The following is a 19,634-nucleotide window of genomic DNA, read 5'->3' as shown; positions in this document are numbered from 1 at the left end:
GGTCCCAAGAATAGCTACGCTAGGTCCCTTTGACAGATGGGGAGGCCCAAAGAGTCTAAGCACGTTAGCTTCCAGCTTACGAGAGCTGGAAGCTGCCACACTGGATCTCAGCCCACTTAACTCCAGAACCTGACTCTCCACTCAGTCACGGAGATGGCATGGCCCTCCAGCCCCAAGACTCCAGCACTCCCTTGTGTGGGTGATGCTCACAGGTACCGGTGCCAGTTTCCTGGGTAGGAAGCATGGGGAAGGAACACTGACAGAACCAGCTCACGCCTGTGATCCCGGCATTCCAAAGGCTGTGGTGGTTGCAAAGATTAGCACCATGCGTTTAAGGCCAGGCTTGACTTTATGGTGAGTTTCAGGTCAGTCTGGCCAGGGAAAGGGCTCAACAGGTTTTAAAAGCATTTGCTGCATAAATCCTTTTTTACACCCAAAACAGCTAGACCAGAGAAGGAAATGGAGGCCTACAGAGGTGAAGTAGTTACCCTAGGGTCATGCAGATCAGAAAGCTAAACTCACTGCCAGCTACCAGCCTCTCCCTTCTCCATTCTTCTGGCGCCACCTGGTTCCAGAGGCTCTGGTGTCAGCTGCCACAGAGAGGCCCTGCTAGCTCCCCAGTGGATGGCTGGAGCAAGGAGGCTGGTGTGCTGGGGCTGGGAACACCTGTACACGCTTATCCCAGGCCCAGGAGCAAAGGGCAAAGGCAGACAGGCTGCACACACTTTTTATGACCTAGCCAACTCCCAGAACAGTAAACAGAGGGGCAGGCAGCTGGCACCAGAGCCCTCTGGGCAGAGAGGGCCCTAGGTAGCTGACTTCTGCCTACCTCTGGGAAAGAGGTGACAAGAACATCTCTTCCCTGAAGCTTGGAAAAACAAAACAAAACTCTAAAGCTCCCATTGCTCCCATTCTTTCTTCCCTTCTAGACCTGACCATCACGTACAGATCCTAGTTCAAGCACACTGCCTCCTCCAGGAAGCCTTCGAGGCCCCCCAATGGGCTCTGCTGTCCATCTTCACAGACACAGTGCCATGTCTAGAGCAAAGTTCTGACTGGCCCTTATCTTTTTATACTGGCACCATTACACATGTGTGGCACTCTTCCCACTGGGCCAGGCACTTCTTGGGGGCAAGGACTGTGTGCTTTCCAGGCTCGCCTGGCACATAGAGGCAGTCTGAATAACAATATTGCAGGAAAAGCCTGAACTGAAGGCACCTGAAGGATTAGAAGGTGGACAGGAGGGCTCTGGGGCTACCACTCACACAAAGACACGTTTCTTCAGCCTCAGACCTGCTTTGGCAGGTCCTGTTTGATCTGCCATGTTTTAAAGGTGACCTTGTTGGAAGAACTACGGAATGGAGAGGAGACACACAATCATGAGAAAGGACAGATGGTGATTAAACTTTTTAAAAAATTCCTTTAATGCTATGTATGATTTTTTTTTTTAATAAATTGTTTAAAGGGGGAAAACTTATTCCTGAAGCTGCATCCAAGAGATTCCACTCCGCTTAATCCCTGTCCAGCTGGGAGTTCCCCGTGGTCTGGGGGCTCCTAGGTATGATAGACAGCCTGTGGGGAGGTGGGCATGAACAGGTATGTGGGCTCTGAGTCTACCCTGGGAGGCTTTCCTTCCATCCATAAGCCTCCCTGGAGTGCCAGGGAGGAGCAAGTTCTGTTTCAAGAGTAATGACCAATTGCCCAGCCTCTAGCTCCTACCCAGTCCTGGCAACTTTGTGGCCACCTCCAGGCTAGGGGAGGGCAGAGCATGGGGTGCTAGGGCAGGTGGAGGTGAGGCTGCATGAGGAGACAGGTGGGACAGATATCATCCTGTACCTCACATGGGAGTTTAGACTCCTGTGTACCACTTTCTCTCAACACTGTCTCTTCTCTCCAGGGCCAGTCTGGTCCATGTAGCAGCCTTCCACCTCACCCTGGAGCCCTTGGAGGAGGAGGTAGAGCCTCAACCTTGTCTTATATGCTGGTTGAGTCCTCTAGATCTTGCAATATCTCCAGGTGGTTAAAACCTCTCACTAAGGCTCCCCATTACCCCCATGGCCTAGATCACAAGAACTTTAAGAGATCCTTATCCAACAGGCTCCTCACACAGCCCAGCTTAAGGGAGGCAGAGAGTGGGCAGGCTACTTGTCCCAGGTAGGCAATTTGTCCACAGTGATCCCAAAGGTCGGCAGCAGGGCTAGAACTCAGAACAGGCTCCTTGGGCCCCAGCAAAGCCAGATACCCAACATTCAAGTCCCTAGATGCCTGGGCCCCAGGCTGGAAGGGGCTATGGTAGAAACTCCTCCTTGACAGGCACTGGAGAGGGGGTACCCAGAAGGCCTGCATTGGTGGGGCATAGACTACCCAGGGGTGGCCCTGATGGGGCAGGGGTGCCATCCAGGGGCAGGGGCAGCTGTGTAGGAGGCAGCGACTGCTGCTGCTGCTGCTGCTGCTGCTGCTGCTGCTGCTGCTTCTTCTTGTTCACCTTGCGCTCCTTGGCCCGACGGTTCTGGAACCAGATCTTTACCTGTGGGATTGCAGAGAGCTTATGCAGCACGTGTTAGGAGGGAGCTGTGCTGTGGGAGGTGGCCTCTACGGACCACTTTCTGCTCCAGCCACCAGACCCTATGGACTAAAACACATTCTCCCCGTGCCCTAGAAACCCTTCTCTGTAACCTCCTTCCTAGGACTCATTACTCCATAGCCCCTGTGTCCTGTGACTGTCCTCCCTTTAGGTCTGAATAGCACTGATCACTGCCCACTATAGCCCCCTAGCCCCCCTCCCGCCGTGTGTGTGTGTGTGTGTGTGTGTGTGTGTGTGTAGGAAGGTTGGGTTTGGTTGGTGGTATGGCAGTGGTACAGTGTGTGGTACTGTGCCAGCAGTCTGGAGACAACCTTTCTGTTCTCTTTTTTGTGTGCTCTGGCCCTGCATGGCAGCCAGAAAGCTCCACCCTGGACCCTGCTGCTTGAGCTGAGGTGGAAGACCCACATACCTGCCGCTCAGTGAGCCCCAAGTTAGCAGCCAACTCCGACTTGCGCCGGATGGTGATGTACCGGCTGTAGTGAAACTCCTTTTCCAGCTCCAGGCGCTGGTGGTCTGTGTAGACCACGCGGTACTTGTCCTTGGTCCGAGTCTTACCTGAGGGGCAGAAGGGGAAACGAGTGAAGGTGAGTGTGGTGGAAGACTCAAGAAGGGCCAGGCAGTCCCTGGTGAGAAGCTGATGACAAGACTACAGCTTGAAGCCAACTCTGTCAGCCACGGAAAGTGAGGCCGCAGGAAAGTCCCTGACTGCTCCCTCAGAAGGCCTCAAAGCTGGGTGGCAACAAACCCTCCAAGCCAGGCGTGGTGGTGGCACACACCTTTGAGCCCAGCACTCTGGAAGGCTGAGGCAGGTGGATCTCTGTGAGTTTGAGGCAAGCCTGATCTACAAAGTGGATCCAGAACAGCCAAGGCTACACAGAGAAACCCTGTCTCGAAGAAAAAAAAGAAAGAAAGAAAGAAAGAAAGAAAGAAAGAAAGAAAAGGAAAAAGTTCTCCAGATGGATTTGACTCTGTCCTTAGAGCACCAGTGTCATGAAGTGGACTCCTGGCTGGTGAGGGTAGACTGAGGCTAAAGGGGGTTTCCAGACACTCCTTCCTCTTACGCAGGGAAGACACAATGGTGGAAGAGAAACAGGACTTGGAAGTACCCTGGCTTGGGGGCCTCCTTAGTTCTATTGAATGCTAGCCCAAAGTAAGACTGAAAGGCCCAGGGCTACTGGTGGCCCCCACAGTCTGCTAGGCGCCCAGAAGGAACACCGAGGACATGGTGCCCTACTCTAGGGTCGCACGGGGGGCCAGAGGGCCAATCTACCCGAGCCGTCCACACTCCCTGCTATGTCCAGCCACAGGGAAGCAGTGACTCAGCTCATTCCACTAGACAAACCCAGTTCCGCCTCAAGCTACCCACTGTGGTGGGCAGGGAACAAAACGAAAAAAGTCCCTGCTTGGATACTAGGGGAAGGAGGCAGACAAGAAGAAAATAAAAAAATAAAAAAAAAAAAAAAAGGAAAGCATTCTCTTTGTTCACCGGTAATTATTTTGAGGAAAAGAAAGAAGACAGGGGTTGTAAGAATTTGGTGGTGGGAATTTCAAAGAGTGGTGCTGGCTGACTCGGGTGGCAGGCCCCAACCAAGTGCCCCGGCTCCTCGGCTGGATCGCTTGAATCTAGGGATTCAAAACCAGCCCGGGGAATGTAGTGGGACACTGTTGCGCAAAAAAAAAAAAAAAAAACAAAAACCTAAAAATCAACAGCTCTTGAAGCCTAACTGAAATAGAAAGAATATGAACAAGATACCCAGAGAAACAGACTCTGGTGGAGGAAACATGGAGGCGGAGGTGCATCAGAGGGTGAGTGAGGAAGATGGTGGGACAAGGATGCAAAGAGCACAGGGGGCGAGGCAGATGTCAAGGGAAAGGGCTTAGGCTGTACTCTGTCTGGAACAGGAGCCACTGCAGGGCTCTAAGCAGAGGGGACATGTGTCCTCCTTTCATGTTTTTCTGGCTGTTGTGTGGAAAGCAGAGTGGGGTGGGGGCAGGAAGAGGCGGGGCGGGGAGACCGGGCCCTGTCCTAAGATGAGAGGGTGGCGACTTGGCTTTTAGATGGTGCTGCCTCGGCCAGGAGCTGAACTTAAAGGCTGCCTGCGGTTATTAACATCAGGGTTGTCTTTGGGGCTGAGCTTGGAGGGCCACCTGGGGCAAGTATTACAGGATGAGACCTGGGTGAACACCAGCTTTCTCTGTAAGAAGCTAAATACACGGCTAAACTGGAAGGTTTATGCTGACAGCAGGCATGCACACACCAGGGCACAACGGATCTTGCCATAACCCTGGAAGCCCTCCTGCCACGTGTCCACCAACAGCCTGGCCTTTGCCTCCCTGCTCCACTCTGTGCCCTGGCTCTGCCTGTCCCCCTGTGCCCCTGCACTAAAGCCCCACATCTGGCCGTACCTCCACCCATTCATCCCACACAGCTTGGCAGGACAGACCTAGGCTCGCCTCCAGCCAAGTGGGGAATGGGAGACAACAGCTGTTCCTAGGCGGCTTCTCCCTGGTTTTCTGCCAGAGCACAGAACCACACTGGCCACTTCCATATGCACCAAACTCACAGTACCACCTGACAGCAGAGATGGAGCACAGGACAGCCTGCAGCCCCGTGCCAGGCCTAGTGAGAGGAGGGGCTCAGGGAGAGGCTGCTGAGGCCTTGGCTCCAGATGGGGCTCTTTCTTGACCTAGGAAAGTCAATCTTGGCTCCGAACAGCTCTGCCTGAGGCTACCACCACCACAGCCTAGCTGGGCCCCAAACCCACAGCCCACTGGGGTCACTAGCTAGAGCTGGGAGTCTTGGGATTTCGGTCCCCGGTCATCTTACAGATGAAGAGCCCATGGCTTAAGGTGGTCGTGAGGCTACTACAGGCCTAAATAAGAGGGCTGTGAGTTCTTCCAGGCACGTCCGATCGCAGCTGTGGGTCACAAGTGTTCCAGGATGACCTGAATGCAGCCCTACACATCTTTAGACTACCACTTAAAGTAATAATGTCAAAAAGTTAGGTGCCCCTGTTAGATCTAGTCCAACCTTCCGGCAGAGTCAGGGTTACAGGAGGACAAGTGGGGACACAGGAGCTAATGGCACACCCTCTAGTCTAGAGCTCTCTCTGCTACCTCCAATGCACAACTCCCCTTCACCATATTTAGATACCACAGAGCTGTGTTGGCAGATCACAGTTCTATATCCACTCCCTGGAACGGAGGGTCAGACCATGGCAAGGGTAGAATGAAAAGCCTGGCCTGGACTGGGGTTGAGGGCCTTGGGCTGGGGCTTTCAAATGCCAGGAAGACTCCTACCTGTCTCCAAGAATAGTCTGGGCAGCAGATGGGGCTCTGTTTACAAGAGCCCAGGGCTCAGTCATGAAGGCGGCATTTCTCTTAGCACCTAGCTTGCTTGCCCTCTCTCTGTCTCCATCTCCCTCTCTGTCGCTCCCTCTCCTTGTGCCGAGGAGTAGGGACCCACAATAGTCATTTACAGCTGGGAGCCAGGCCACAGAAAGCTGTGCACTGAGGCCAGCTTGGCATTGAACTGAGAGTAGGGTATCCTGTTCTCCAGCTGGCTCTTTCTGAAACAGAGGATGGGGACTAGACAGACACAGGGTACCGACTGCATCGCAGCACTTCTGAGCCCATCAGGGTCAGTGGAGCCCTCGTCTGTAGGCCTGGAGAGGGCTTGGTAGCATTAGGAAACTATTGGCCAACTTCTATCCAGTCCAGCTGCTTAAAGCACACAGATTGATTCTAGGAAAACAGCCTGACAGTGAACAAAATGTTTGATTTCCCATATGGTCCCCAAAACGGGGGACTCCCACCTATTGTCCAGGGCGAGCACTAACTGGAGCGCCCTCATAGACGCTAACTAAGCATCATGTAGGCCAGCTTTCACAAACACAGAGCTTTGGGCCATAAGCTCTACTTCTAGGGCATACCCTCACAGAGAACTGCCCACAGCAGTGACTAAAAACAATGTCCATGTCTATGAGTGGGGAGCCGTTGAACTAAGATACGGAACGCCCGTGGACAGGAGCACTAGGCGACTGTTAAGACCTGTGCATGCGGGAGCAAGACACAGGGTGCTGTAAGAAAAGCTTGCTACCAGGCCAGGAAGATGGCTGCTGTAAGAAAGTGCTCGGATACACAAGCATGAGGACCCTGGTTCAGATCCTCAGCACCCACGCAAAAGCTAGTTATGGGGGCCCCCTCATCTATAATCCCAGTTGTGGGGGTGCAGGGTGGAGACAAATGAGTCCCTGACACTCACTGGCCAGCCAGTCTAGCTGAAATGGTGGTGAGCTCTGGCTTCAGTGAAAAAAACAAAACAAAACAACAAAACAAACAAACAAACAAAAAACCCTGTCTCCAAAAATAAATAAATCAACAAATAAAAAGTTGGAGGGCAATAGAGAAAGATATTCAAAGTTCATTTTTGGTCTCCACACACCCAGGTACAGTTGGGACGCATCTGTTTATGAACACATACATGCACACACACAAAAAAATACACAAATAATTTTTTAAAATGTAAACCTAAAAAGCCGGCCATAATGCCCAGCAGAGGTGGTGCGTGCCTTTAATGGCAGCACTCTGGAGGCAGGTGGATCTCTGAATTCAAGGCCAGCCTGGTCTACAGGGGGAGTTCCAGGATCACCAAGCCTACACAGAGAAACCCTGTCTCAAAAAAAACGACAACAAAAAAACCCCTGCCATATCATCGTACATATTTGTGTAACTAATTTTACAGTTTCATACTTAGTTCTTTTTTTTTTTTTTGAAGGTATGTACAGGAAGCAGGTGGAGCTGGAAAGCCACAGGGAGGAGAGGGACTTTGCAGGGTTTCAGCTTTCACCGTGTGCAGATGTCCTCGGAATAATTTTTATATGTCGTGTGTGCATGTGATCGTGTATGTGCGTGCGTATGTGCGCGGACGTTTCGCTGGGGATCAGTTTCAAGGCCTCATCACAACAAAGGAGCATTCTACCACGAGGACATGTTCCCCAGCCCTTTTTGTACTTTTTAAACCTTGAGACAAAGTCACCCAGGCAAACTCTGAATTTACATTGCAGCCCAGGTGATTCTTGAACGTGAAAGCTTCCTGCCTTGGCCTCAGATCTGTCTCACCAGGCCTGGTCCTTAATTTTTTTTTTTTTTTTTTTTTTTTTTAATAAAGACAGGATCTCCAGCCCAGGCTAGCCTTGAACTCATTACGCAGCTGAGGATGATTTTAAAGTCGTGATCCTTCTGTTTCTAAGTACTGAAATTACAGGCGTGTAGCCCAACCTCTGGCTTATACTAAAAATTGAACCCAGGGTTTTGTGCATGTTAAGACAGCGCTCTATTGAGGACATTCCAACCCCTGAACTCTATTTAAAAAATTGTTTATATTTATCTTTAAGAATTTCATACATGTACACAATGGATTTTTATCATATCCACCACTTTGTCCTCCAGCTCCTCTGGGGGCTCCCATTTCCTTCCCAACTTCATCCACCTTCTCCCCCCTCTTCTTCCTCTTCCTTCTCTTCCTTCTCCTCTAACCTAGAATCCACTTAGTGCTGTTTGCATTCACATGGGTGTGGGGTCATCCATTGGAGCATGGGTAACCTACAGTGGCCACACCAAAGAAAAATGACTCTCCTTTTCTCAGCAGCCATCAACTGCCAATAGCTCCTCAGCCAGGGGTGGGGCCCTGTGAGCCCCTCCCCCATCCTTGGAAATTGTATTTTCAGTGACAGTCAGGAGCCCCGGGTTCCGAAACTCTGAACAGAACTCAAGCCTGTATCCTCCTCCCTGATAATCTTTTGTGAGCACGTGTGTCCCCCCCTGGAACCCAGAGAGGAAGGGCGAGGTGGTGCAGGAGAGGAACAGAGCAGGGAGGAGGCCAGGGTGAATGATTTACAGGCCCCTGGGACACTGGGGCTAAGGGGGAAGTCCAGGCTCCTAGAACAGGTGTCTGATGAGGGGCCAGCCACTCCCAGACACAGAATGAGTGATTTCTAGGCAAGATGCCAGTGAGAATGGGTAAGGGGAGAGGGCGCAGACTTTCATGGAAGGCTCACCCTCTGCTCTGGTTCGGTCACCGGCAGAATGCCTCAACCCTGTGGAACGGGGCTGCATAGGAGGCATGAACAAAACTCCACGTCTCTGAAGCAAGTGTAGTTTAAGGTCCAGGGAAGCCACGGGCAGATGGCTCTCAGTGCCTGGCCCTTAGCTTCAGTACTCCTGGTGAGCTGGCCTGAAAATCCTGGCCCCAGATTTGGAGTGGGTAGGACTGACGTTGGCTCCTGGGGTTTGCTACTTGGCTACCTAGCTTTCCAGGTGTCTCTGGTATTCGGTTGTTTGAACAAGCAGATCTCTAGGGATATGCAGGGCGCCTACGTGTCAGGATGGTTATGGATCATCATCCTACTTCTCTGGGCCCTATTTTCTGTATTTGTAATATGGAGATAACCATTAAGGTCACCACGGCCATGGGCCAAACACTTTGTGTATGTACCTTAATAGCCTGTTTGTGGGATGGTTTAAAGTATCTCCCCCCACCCCCCACCGTAGTTGTTGTTTGAGACAGGTTTTTTCTGGGTAGCCCTGGCTTGGAACTTGCTTTGGCTGGCCTGTCCTCAAGCTCACAAAGAGATCTGCCTGCCTCTGCTGGGATTAAAGGCATGCACCACCACACCTGGCTATGTACCCTGCTTTTACATTCAAGAAACTGGGGCTCGGTGAGGTTTATATACCAAATAATGGTATTCAAGACCATCTAGGGCTGAGGAGATGGTTGAGGAAAGGTGTTTACTGCCAAGCCTAATGACCTGAATTTCACCCCAGGGACCCACAAAGCCCAAACAAATGTAGATAAAACATGTTTGAAAAGCTAGGCCTATTTGTTCTCAGAAACACACTAGAACCCATCACACAGATCCCATCACACAAGCATGGTTTCCCACAATCCTCTCCAGCCTCGGGAGGTACAGGATTTCACCTGAGACGAGGAGGGCTCCTGCTGTAATACCTGGCATATAGCAGGTACACAGACAGAGCCCACTCTTTCCCAGTAGTAGTGGAGTGGTGCCCTGTAGAAATGCCAGGAAATGGGACTGTGTCCTGGCGCCATTCTGGATTTGTAAGGTTCCTTCCAACTTGGAAGCAGGAGGCTCCCAATGTTTGTTGATTCTTAGATTGTGTTTGTTATTATTGGTGAAGGAACTCTAAGGCTGATTTCCCAGTCTGAGAGCCTAGACAACAGGCCTGCCCAGCTGGAAGACAGAGATAGACTTGTGGTGGCTTGCATTTCGGGCCCCATCCAGCACACAGCAGACAAGGAGAACCTGACCTCTGCTCCAAGACAGACTGACTCCCAGAAAAGCAACTGGTCTCTAGGTCAGCACTTCCTTCTGGGTTTGTGGCTCCAAGGGCTGACTAACTCTGACTATCAGGACATGGGTCTCAAGTCCAGGCCAGACCATCTGTGATCTCTCACTGGGTGGGCCACCTCAAGTGGCTGTACATTAAGATGCCACCTCTACCCAAGCATGTACACACACATGCAAACACATACATGTATGAGAGTTTGTTAAAAATACTTATTGCTTGGGTCTTTCCTGGGTTGGGTCTTCCCCTCCTTACCATTTGGGATGTGTGTGGTGGGGGTGGGGAGGAGTGGTACTGAGGATCAAGCCCAGGTCTGCCTCTCAGCTACACCTCTGCCCTCTCATCTTTAGCAAGTTCCAGCTCCAGTGTTTGTAAGCAAGACCCTCATCTGTGGGTCTCAGTCTCTCCTGATGAGAGGTGGGTGTCAGCACCAGGGCATGAAACCCAGACCTTCATATACGTTAGGTATGTGCTTTCCCAGGGAACTAAAACCCCAGATCACAGGTCCCCTATGCTCAAGTACTGTGCAACCCTTGAGTTTTCCTCAGTGCTCACCTATACACATAGTGCTCAGATACACACATAGGGAGGGCCCAACAACACACCCTCCAGCACAGAGGAGCAGGGGTCAATGGCCTGCCCACCTATACATGTGGTGCCTGCTTGGGGGATGCTTAGGGAAGAAGGGAAAGGAAGCCATTGAATCCCTCTTCAAGGAGATGAGAGAACAGGTCCAGAAAGGTCATTGGGTCATGTGATGAGGACAGCTGCCAAGCCAAGGAACAAAGAGAAGGAAAGAAAGATAAAGGGGGTTCAAAGGTAGTTGGAAGACCAGTTTCCTTGCCAACCTCTGAGCACTATTAGCCAATGCCTTTCCCAAGCCTTGTGGAGACTGAGGGAGAACACCAGAGAATAGGTTCCGGCTTGGGTGATTTGTGCCAGTAATGCCCCTGACTCTTGGTAGGACCCCCTTCTCCATTCTGTGCCTCCACAATCCCCATCTACTGAGGGAAAGCTGGATGGTATTGTGTCCTGGAAAGAGAGACAAGAACAGGGTGGATATCTTTTGTATAGAAAAGGTGTGTGAGAAGAAAGAACTCCAAGTATGCTGAGCCTACAAATAACTTTAATATAAGACTTCCTAGGGTGCCCTCCATATTAACCCAAGAGGGCTACCAAAAAGTGACAGGGTAGGGGCACTCCTGTGTTGTTAGCTCTCTGCCCTCTACCAAGATCTGCAAAAGCCAGGTATTCATTAAGGGTCCAAACCTAGCACCAAGGCAAAGAGCTGGGAGGTGGCCCAGTCTGTATCCTTTCTCAAATGACCAGACAAGTGTTTGTGCCTTCCTGGGTCCCCTCCCTGCCCAACACACAGAATAGATGTGAAAACAGTTTGTAAAGGGCAAAGGGCTAAGAACCCAAAAAAGCAGAACTGAGCTATTTGCAGAAGCGGATGCTAGAGTGCTCCCTTGGGAACAGGAGGAATGTTGCCTCATGGAAAGTCACAAGTCAAAGAACACCCCGGAGTGTGGAGAACTGATCGGCCATCAGTTACCATGCAGTCTCAGTTTGAGACTGTTTCTTTCTCTGTGTCAGCTGTGGCAGGGTGTCTGCTGCAGTGGTTGTACCCTGTCCATCCTCAGGATACTGGAAGCCATTCTGGAGTCATGGGGCTTCCTGCTGAGCCCACCATTTTTCCTTGTGTTGGCTGAAAGGTAACTACAGACTATTCTATCATAGTTCCTCACCCAGGTCCCAGAGGAACAATGAGGTTGGCAGGGCTGGGTGGGATTGGGTTAAGTATAGCCAAGTCTGAGGAAGCTCACAAGGCAATCATAGCCTGGGTGAGGGCCCTCCTGAACCAATTTTTCTTCCCACTCAGCATCATTTATCACAGCTACACTCAGTGGCCCTCAAGCATAGTGTATATCTTGACCGCCAAAGCTTCCCCGAGATCTACAACCAGACCTGGTTTTGGAAGGCAGCAAAAAAAAAAAAAAAAAAAGAAGAAGAAGAAGAAGAAAAAGAAGAAGAAGAAGAAGGAAAAAAACAAAAAAGGAACTTTAAAGTCTTGGGCTGGAGAGGTGTCTCAGAAGTTGAGAGCATTGGCTGCTTTTCCAGGGAGCTGGGTTTAATTCCCATCACCCGATGGTGGCTCACAACCATTCGTAAGTCTAGTTCTAAGGGATCGGATGCCCCTTGCTAGTCTCCACAGGCACCAGGCACACACGTTGGGGGTACAGATATAAACCCAAGCAAAACATTCATACACATGAAATAATAATTTTAAAGTTTAGGGTTAGATGGCCCTGAAAGTCTTCTCCTAGATTGGCCATGCTCTGCTCGTATGTCCCCAGGTAAGCCACTGGAGCCGTTCTGTTTTTGTTTATATTTGGTCTCTTTGTTGCACTAACCAGATTTCAAGTGCTTAGCCACTGTATGTTCTGGTAGCTGGCTTAGACAGTCCAGATCTGTGACAGGAAGTTCTATTAGACACCACCGTTCTGCCCGCTGGGGACCAGGAGCCCAAGCTACCGAGCTCTCCTCACCGCGCTGAGTTTACGCTAGCTGAAGCTCCTTCCATTGTCATTCTTCCAAATTTATTCTACAAGGACCCTCAATAGAGTGCAGCGCCATCCCTTCAGCTGATGGCTCGGCCTCCAAGGCAGCCCATCCTGCCTGTTGCTACTGCCTCCACATCTTCACTTAGCCTCAAAGCCAACGGAGAAGTGTCCCATTCTAGCGTCAGTAGTGCTGCATTTGAAGAGGGGCTGAGCACACACACTGAGTGCCTGAGAGACACCAGCTCATTTCGTCTAAACTATGCCAAGTGCTCAGCACTAATCTGGTCTGTGCTCCCGTGTCAGGCATGTGAAAAGTGAGCGTGCCAATTAAGCAACTACCACTGTGATCAGGAGTTTGGAAGACTATGAATAAGGAGCTGAGGCTGGGCTATGTTGGTTGGAGGGTGCACCTTTTTTATTTAGCCTTGGGGAAGGTTCTTGGAGGAATTGGCGTGTAGGCCAAGACCTGAAGGTTGAGAAGTTAGCTTCCATGTTACATATGGTGAACAATACTCCAGAGAGAGAAAACCACTTCTGCAAAGACCCTCAGAAGGAGGATTAGAGTGACTAGCTGAGTACCAGTTCTCTGGGGGCAGGTGGTCCCACCTTTCTTCAGCCATAGTGCCCATCAACCAACAGAATGTTCAGCACAGAAGAGAATAACACTGTCTGCCTTCCTGAAAGAAAGGATGAAGGGAAGAAGGGATAGAGAGAGGGAAGGCACAAGTTGTGGCTTGAGGACCAACAGAATCTCTTGCCGAGGGGTCTGGGTTTTATTTCAGCACCCAGGCAGGCATGAAGGAGGCAAGCACAAAGTGGCAAGCTCAGGCTTCTCCTTTCTTCTCATGAAAAGATGAGGGCTGGGGGGAGACATGGGGAAAGGGTAGCAAAATATGCCGATGACCCTGACTCCAGATGTTGTGGCTGCTTGTGAATCCCAGGAGCTTCAGGCCTGTCCCAAGAGGCCTGTCCAGGAAGAGGACTTCCTTCCCAAAAGCTGGCCCCTGCTGCTAACAAAGCTGTCTGAATGTCAGAATAACTCCTGGGGCTCTAAGCACAAGATCTGCTGGGGGAAAGGGGACATGGTCCACAACAATAAAAAAAATAAATAAAAAAATAAAAATCTCCTGCCACTTTCTAACTAGGTCATTCCCAGCTACATCTGAGAGCTGAGGTGTCAGGTACAGCTTCTGCTATAGGGAAAGCCAGCTTTAAAAAGTCAGCCCTGCGGGGCCTACTCTCTTCCCCCCGCCCTCTCCTTCCCTCCCACCTCACCCAGCTCCTCCCTGCTGGCCTCTTTTCCCTCACCTGGGTGCGCACTGGCCGGAAAGCGTGCAGCAGAGGAGAGACCTGGGGCTGGGTCCTTGAGGCTGTTACTGTTTGACAAACCCTGGGCAGGCTATGGATCCTGGTTGGAACTGTATGCCACCATACCCTAGCTGTGTGAGCTTAGATAGGCCACATGGCCTCCCCAAGCCTCTTCAATTTTATCTGTACTGTGTGTCCAAAGTGTGGGGTAGTTCTGAGACCTCAGGAAAGTAGCCCAAAAGGAGCGCTTTGCATAGTGCCTACGTGATGAACCCCTACTATGTGCAAGCCAGGGCATAAGGGAGGTTGATTAGGACTGGCTCTTGGGATTACCGTTGGCAAGTGGCAAGAATAAGCAACTTGATCGAAGCAGATAATGACAGAGATTGCTAAAACAAGGGGCTGTCCGTAGGCTATAATTGTCCTTCACTCCAAGGACAGAATTTGGAGTGGGGAGAATTGGGGGGTGGGGGGTGGAGGGCTGGTTCCTGGAGGAGGCAGCCTTGGAAAAGGAGCAGCACTTGCACTGGTAAAGATGCAGTAGAGGGAAGAAGTCAGGACAGATAAGGGGCCCAGGATGAACATGCAGAAAATATGAGCTTAGGTTAGTTCACACCTGCCAAGAAGTGTCACTGAGCACTGGGTACCTGCATGATGCTGGGTTGTGCTTTACAGGTACCATGGCTTTGAGAAATTATCCAAGTTAGGTGCCAGTGAAAAGGCTCAGCGGGTAAAAGCATTTGCTACCCAAGTCTGATGGTCTGAGTTTGATTCCTGGAGCCTACGGAAAGGTGGAAGGAGAGAACCGACTCTACACAGTTGTACTCTGAATTTGTACACGTGCTGTGGCGTACAGCTTCCTATACCAATAAAATTCTTTAAAACCACCACAACAAAAATAACCAAAAGGTTGGGTAGTGGTGGCACATGTCTTTAACCCCAGCATTATGGAGACAGAGGCAGAAGATCTCTGAGTTTGAGGCCAGCCTGGTCTACAGAGTGAGTTCCAGGATAGCCAGGGCTATTCTGTCTCAAAAAATCATGATGATGACGATGATGATGATGAATAAGGAGAAAGAGAAAAGAAATGATGCTGTTTAATGTGCCCCTGGCTACATGGCATCTAAGAGAATTGCAAATCCAGAGCTGAGTCTCCCAAGGCTCAACATCTAATAGTATCCAATAAGTCCCTGGGCTTCTAAGCAAACTATTGGGAGAGTGTCTTCAGCACTGAGTTTGCCTGTAGATGCCACAGAAATGGAAAAACCAGAAATGGGAACCCGGGTTGCTCTTGAGCAGTGATGTGCCCTAATAAGGGAAGCCTGGCAGTGGTTTAGAAGATGGGTGGAGCATTCATGAAAGGTCAGAAGTGAGAGTCCAGGTTAGTGGCTGTGGCTACGGGGTATGGGACAGGGAGAAACATGTTCATCCTTTCCTGTGTCTCATTTCCCACGTGAAGCTGAGGGGATTAGACAGGATCTAAACCCCAGTACAATGACCCATCGTTGTTGACATCTGTAAGTCATCGTTCAGTCACAAGAAGACAGACTGAGCCTCTGATGAAGGACAATTATAGCATCCTGACAGGAAGACTCATATTTAAACAAGTGGCAAGACAGACAATAGAGCCCCTTGTAATAATCGTTTGCACCCTGGCTTCAGAAGTGACACGGCTCTCTCAGAACTGGCTAATCCTTTGTTCCTAGACTGCAGCCTAACTGAAGCTCACCCCTCCACTCCTTCGTCCAGCACCCGATCTTAGGATAAAACCAAATCAAATCACAGTCTAGCCTTGGCTGCTCCCATTGCTTAGATTCAGGAGCACGGACCAAGTGTGGGAGGGCATCCAGTCTTCGACCAATAGCCTGAAATGCTGCCCGGACAGTCATGGGTCCAATCCCCAGGGAGGGGCTCTAGAAATCTGTGGAAGCTGAGATGCCACCCCTCCCAAGGTTATTTCCTGAAATGTCTCCTGCCCCTCCACTTTTCTGGTTCATGCAGCCAACTGAAGGCATTGAGCACGTACTTGATGCCAGGCGTGGAGCTGGATGCCCAAGCAACTTTAGGTCAGACAGACATGGTTCTGGATCTTTTGGGAGCAGATAGCATGCAGTGAGAGAACAAGCTGGATTTCTAAAGGACACCCAGGAGAAATCATCAAAGGGAGTGGAGGAGGGTAGTCTAATTTGGGAATCACAGAGGACCTCTCATTTATCTATGGTCTGAAGGTGAGAAGGAGCCAGGCATGCAAAGAGTCAGAGGGAAGAGAAAAAGAAAAACAAAACAAAACAAAACAAAAAAACCAAACTTGTTCACAGGACCTGAAACAAGACTTGGCAGGCCTGAGGCCTTAAGAGAGGGCTGGGTGCTGGAGCACAGTGGCCAAAGGGAGTGGCCTGGGGTGAGGTCCAGAGGTGGGTGGGAACCAAGCTTTGGGGCTATAGACTCTTAGAGACCTGAGAAAGGACTGTGCTGGTCATCCTAAATAACATTGGAAACCACATAAAAAATTTTTAAACTGGGGCTAAAGTGATGGCTCATCAGTTAAGATCACTGGTTACTCTTCCAGAGTCCAATTCCCAGCAACCACATGTGGCTCACAACCATCTGTAATGGGATATGATGCCCTCTTCTGGTGTGCATGAAGACAGAGTGCTAGTACACATAAATAAAACAAATAAATCTTTTTAAAAAATTTAAACTGACTCATCTGTATCTGGAACCTTCCTTATGGCCTCTGGTCCTCACTCTCCTCATCAGTGTCTCTGCTCTTTAATGCAGACATTCTAGGCCGTCAGGTGCTCAAAAGAGCGAAGAAAGGCTGAACACATTATGGCCAGTGTCACTGGGCACTGGAGGGTGCAGTGAACTGCCCTCAGCTGCCACAGACACTGCACAAGAGCCACCTCTGGAAACCTGTGTCTTCAGTGCCCAGAAGGAGAAACTGAACCACAGAGGGGGTGGGGAGAGCTTTTCACTTGGGGAGAGTCTATACCCTTCCCCCAGGTCCCACTGTGTCCTACTTCAGGAGCATTAGTGAGAATCACATGACTAGAAGGCCCAGACTCCTGTACGCTCAGCCTAATTTGTCTAATCTGGTTCCTGAGAAACCCCTTCCTGAAGCCTGGGAACTCAAGCCTGCAGTCCTGCCCTCTACTCTTGAAGCCAAGAGAAAACCTCTTTTGCCTTTGGACATGCATGGCCCCATCCATCTGCAGAAAACAGACTATACCTGACAGGTGACCCACAGTGCAGCTGGGCTTGGAAGTTCATGCTCAGAGGTAAATGAGGTTTGCGTGAGCTCAAATGTCAGAATGTCCATTCCTTTGACTACTTTCCCACTCCTTCCTGCTTGTAGAGTTTCACAGTGATGGCCTTTCTCCAAGGCTCAATCTGAGGGGAACCTCCTCACCCCTCTCCTGAGCCATCTGACCGACAGGAAGCAGCTACTGGAAGACTGAAGGCTGCTGGGGGGGAAGGCAAGGCCCCTATATGTCCTCTCTTGTCATCCAATTGAAAGCTCTTTCCCTTCCTTTATGCATAAGGCTCCAGAGCCATCACACACACACACATACCAAAGGATGAAACATTTTCTTCTCCATCAGCTTTTTCAAGACTTCTGTAGCTTGAAGCTGGATACAAATCCCCATGTAACCGGCCCCTGTTCCTTATTTCATTGACCATAAAACAGAGACCTAGAAAGGGTGACTCATCCAGGGATTAGAATACAGGTATGGGATTAGAATACAGGTATGGTGTTCCATATGCCCCACCAGTTCCTGGCTGTGGCCTTGGGCCAGCATTTACCATCTTTGTCCCATAGTTTCATCACCTTCCAAACAGGAAGAAGACAGCACCCACAGCAGTATGTTATATAAGAGTTCCACATTAGTAGCTGCTATTACTCAAGGCACAGGAGTGAGTGGCCAAGCCTTACCCCTCTAGTACCCCTGGAGACAGACAGGCGCTCCTGTGTCCCTTGCACTTCTAAGGAGGGGTGGGACTACAACCGAGGCCTGCAGCTACTGATCAAACCCTCCCAGCAGCTGCCCAGGGGAGTAGATGGGTGTGTGGGAGAAGTGGAGGGAAGGGAGAGGAGGTGGAGGAAGTCCCAGGCCGGCTCCCAGCTGGGGGAAGGGAAGGAGGGGCTGGACATCAAAGAGTGGGCAGGCCAGCTTCCCGCCCTCAAGGCCAGGTGGCCTTTGTCAGGACAGGGCCAAACACAAGCCGGACAATGAGGTACCCTGTTCACTTTCCTGCCAACAGGAGTCACTACTGAGCTAAAGCAAAGGCAGTTACATGACAAAGGGGGGACCCATAAAGGTCAGGCTGTCGTCATTAAGCTAAGCCTTTGTCCAGACCCCCTCCCCTGCCTTTGAAGAGGGTGGATCAGAGAGGCCTGCCCGGGGGCAGGAGCTTCACAGGCTAAGGAACCAAACAGCAGCCACCTTCCCAACTGCTTCTACTGCCCCTCCCCCGGGGTCAAGAGTTCAGGGAGAGTCCTGGGGAGGCTAGGTAGGGACCCCTATGCCAATGCAACCAAAGGGGGCATTGTCAACCAAAGGGTAGGATCCAATCTCTTCACTCTAGGACCGGGAGCCAGTTGGTCCCCGGAGAGGAAGGAGATCGGCGTTCCCGCAACAGATAGGTGTTTGGGTGTGTGTGGCAGAGTTAGGCCTGGAAAAAGCTCCGAAGATCTCCAGTGCCAGTGCTGCTTCGGAGACCTGGCGTCTGGCCTTCGCATTTCGGCCTTACCACTTACACAGACCCATGTCCCTTTGCGGGATAGCAGTTTCCCCAGCTATAGGCAAAGGCTCAGTTGGGTTACTCAAAGCTCTCAAAGCCCAGAGATAACACAGAGATAAAGACGAGCAAAACAAAATGAGTCTCCAGGGCAAGAGTGGTCTTGGGCTACGCTCTTGAGAAGCCAATCAGGGCCAGGACAGAGGTCAAAGAGAGGGTGGCCTGGGCCTCGCCAGGCACCTGCCAGGGCCAGGAGCCCGTCTGGAGGCTCAAGCAGGAGAAGGGTCCTTACCGCTGCTACCGCCGCCTGCAGCAGCCACGCTGCGCCGCATCCATTCGTAGGGTGTCCTCCTTTGCGATCCTGGCGAGGACGGTGGCCCCGGGCCTCCGAGGGACTGCGCCAGGATACTGGGACCAGGCCCCGGCGGCGCGGGCACCGGGCTAAAGTCCGGAGGGGGCCCGAAGGCCAGCGGGGCCGGACTGGCAGCTGGGGCCGCGGGGCCCGGACCATAGGCAGCTGCCCAGTCGTCCTTGGGCGCGGGGAAGGGCCCCCAGGTCGGAGGGGGCGCGGGCGCCGGCTCCACGTGCGTGTAACCCGCGAAGTCGGGGTACTGCGGGGGTGCGGGCGCTGGGCCTGGGGGAGCGTAGGCAGGAGGGCCCAGGCCGAGGCCGGAGGGTCTGGCGGGGCCCGGGTACACGGGGGAGTCCTTGTCCAGCACATAGCCCACGTACATGGTGACCGCAGGGTCCCCCGCGCATGCTGGGCCCTGGAGCCGCCGCGCCGGCCGGCCGCCCCGACGACCAGCGACTGCTCACCTGGACCCGCGGCCGCCGCCGCGCCTGCCCCACCCCGGCCTTTTATAGCCGCGGGCAGTCCGCGGCCCCAGCCGGGCGGCTTTGCATTTCAAAGCGGGGGGAAGCCTCGGGGCCGCGAATCAAAGGGGGAAGCCCGTCGGGCGAGGGGGTTCAAAAGGAGACAAATTGCCGCCCTAAGCGGGAGGTGGATGGGCCAGAGGGCTGGGGACCCAGAGAGCCAGGCCTGGATGAAGGTCCAGGAACTCCTCCTT

At 51.8% G+C, this 19,634-nt stretch overlaps 1 protein-coding gene across 2 annotated transcripts; it reads right to left on the bottom strand.

Moving 5' to 3' along the window:
- Positions 1-1,400: 1,400 nt before the first annotated feature.
- On the bottom strand, positions 1,401-19,400 carry Cdx1 (caudal type homeobox 1). 2 transcript variants are annotated; one of them, XM_060377212.1, is made up of 4 exons: positions 18,860-19,388; positions 17,400-17,519; positions 2,994-3,139; positions 1,401-2,527 (listed from the first exon to the last, which is right to left on the bottom strand). In XM_060377212.1, the coding sequence occupies exons 1-4, from the start codon at positions 19,299-19,301 to the stop codon at positions 2,288-2,290; spliced, it is 948 nt and encodes a 315-aa protein (XP_060233195.1). In that variant the 5' UTR covers positions 19,302-19,388; the 3' UTR covers positions 1,401-2,287. The 2 variants fall into 2 exon arrangements, with proteins under 2 accessions (XP_060233195.1, XP_021489393.1); XM_021633718.2 differs by lacking the exon at positions 17,400-17,519 and having other exon boundaries at positions 18,860-19,400.
- Between the last annotated feature and the right edge of the window lie 234 nt (positions 19,401-19,634).

This window comes from Meriones unguiculatus, chromosome 2 (assembly GCF_030254825.1).
Source record: "Meriones unguiculatus strain TT.TT164.6M chromosome 2, Bangor_MerUng_6.1, whole genome shotgun sequence".
NCBI classification, from domain to species: Eukaryota; Metazoa; Chordata; class Mammalia; order Rodentia; family Muridae; genus Meriones; species Meriones unguiculatus.
The sequence above is the reverse complement of the archived record's forward strand: the minus strand, read 5'-3'. Positions and strand labels throughout refer to the sequence as shown.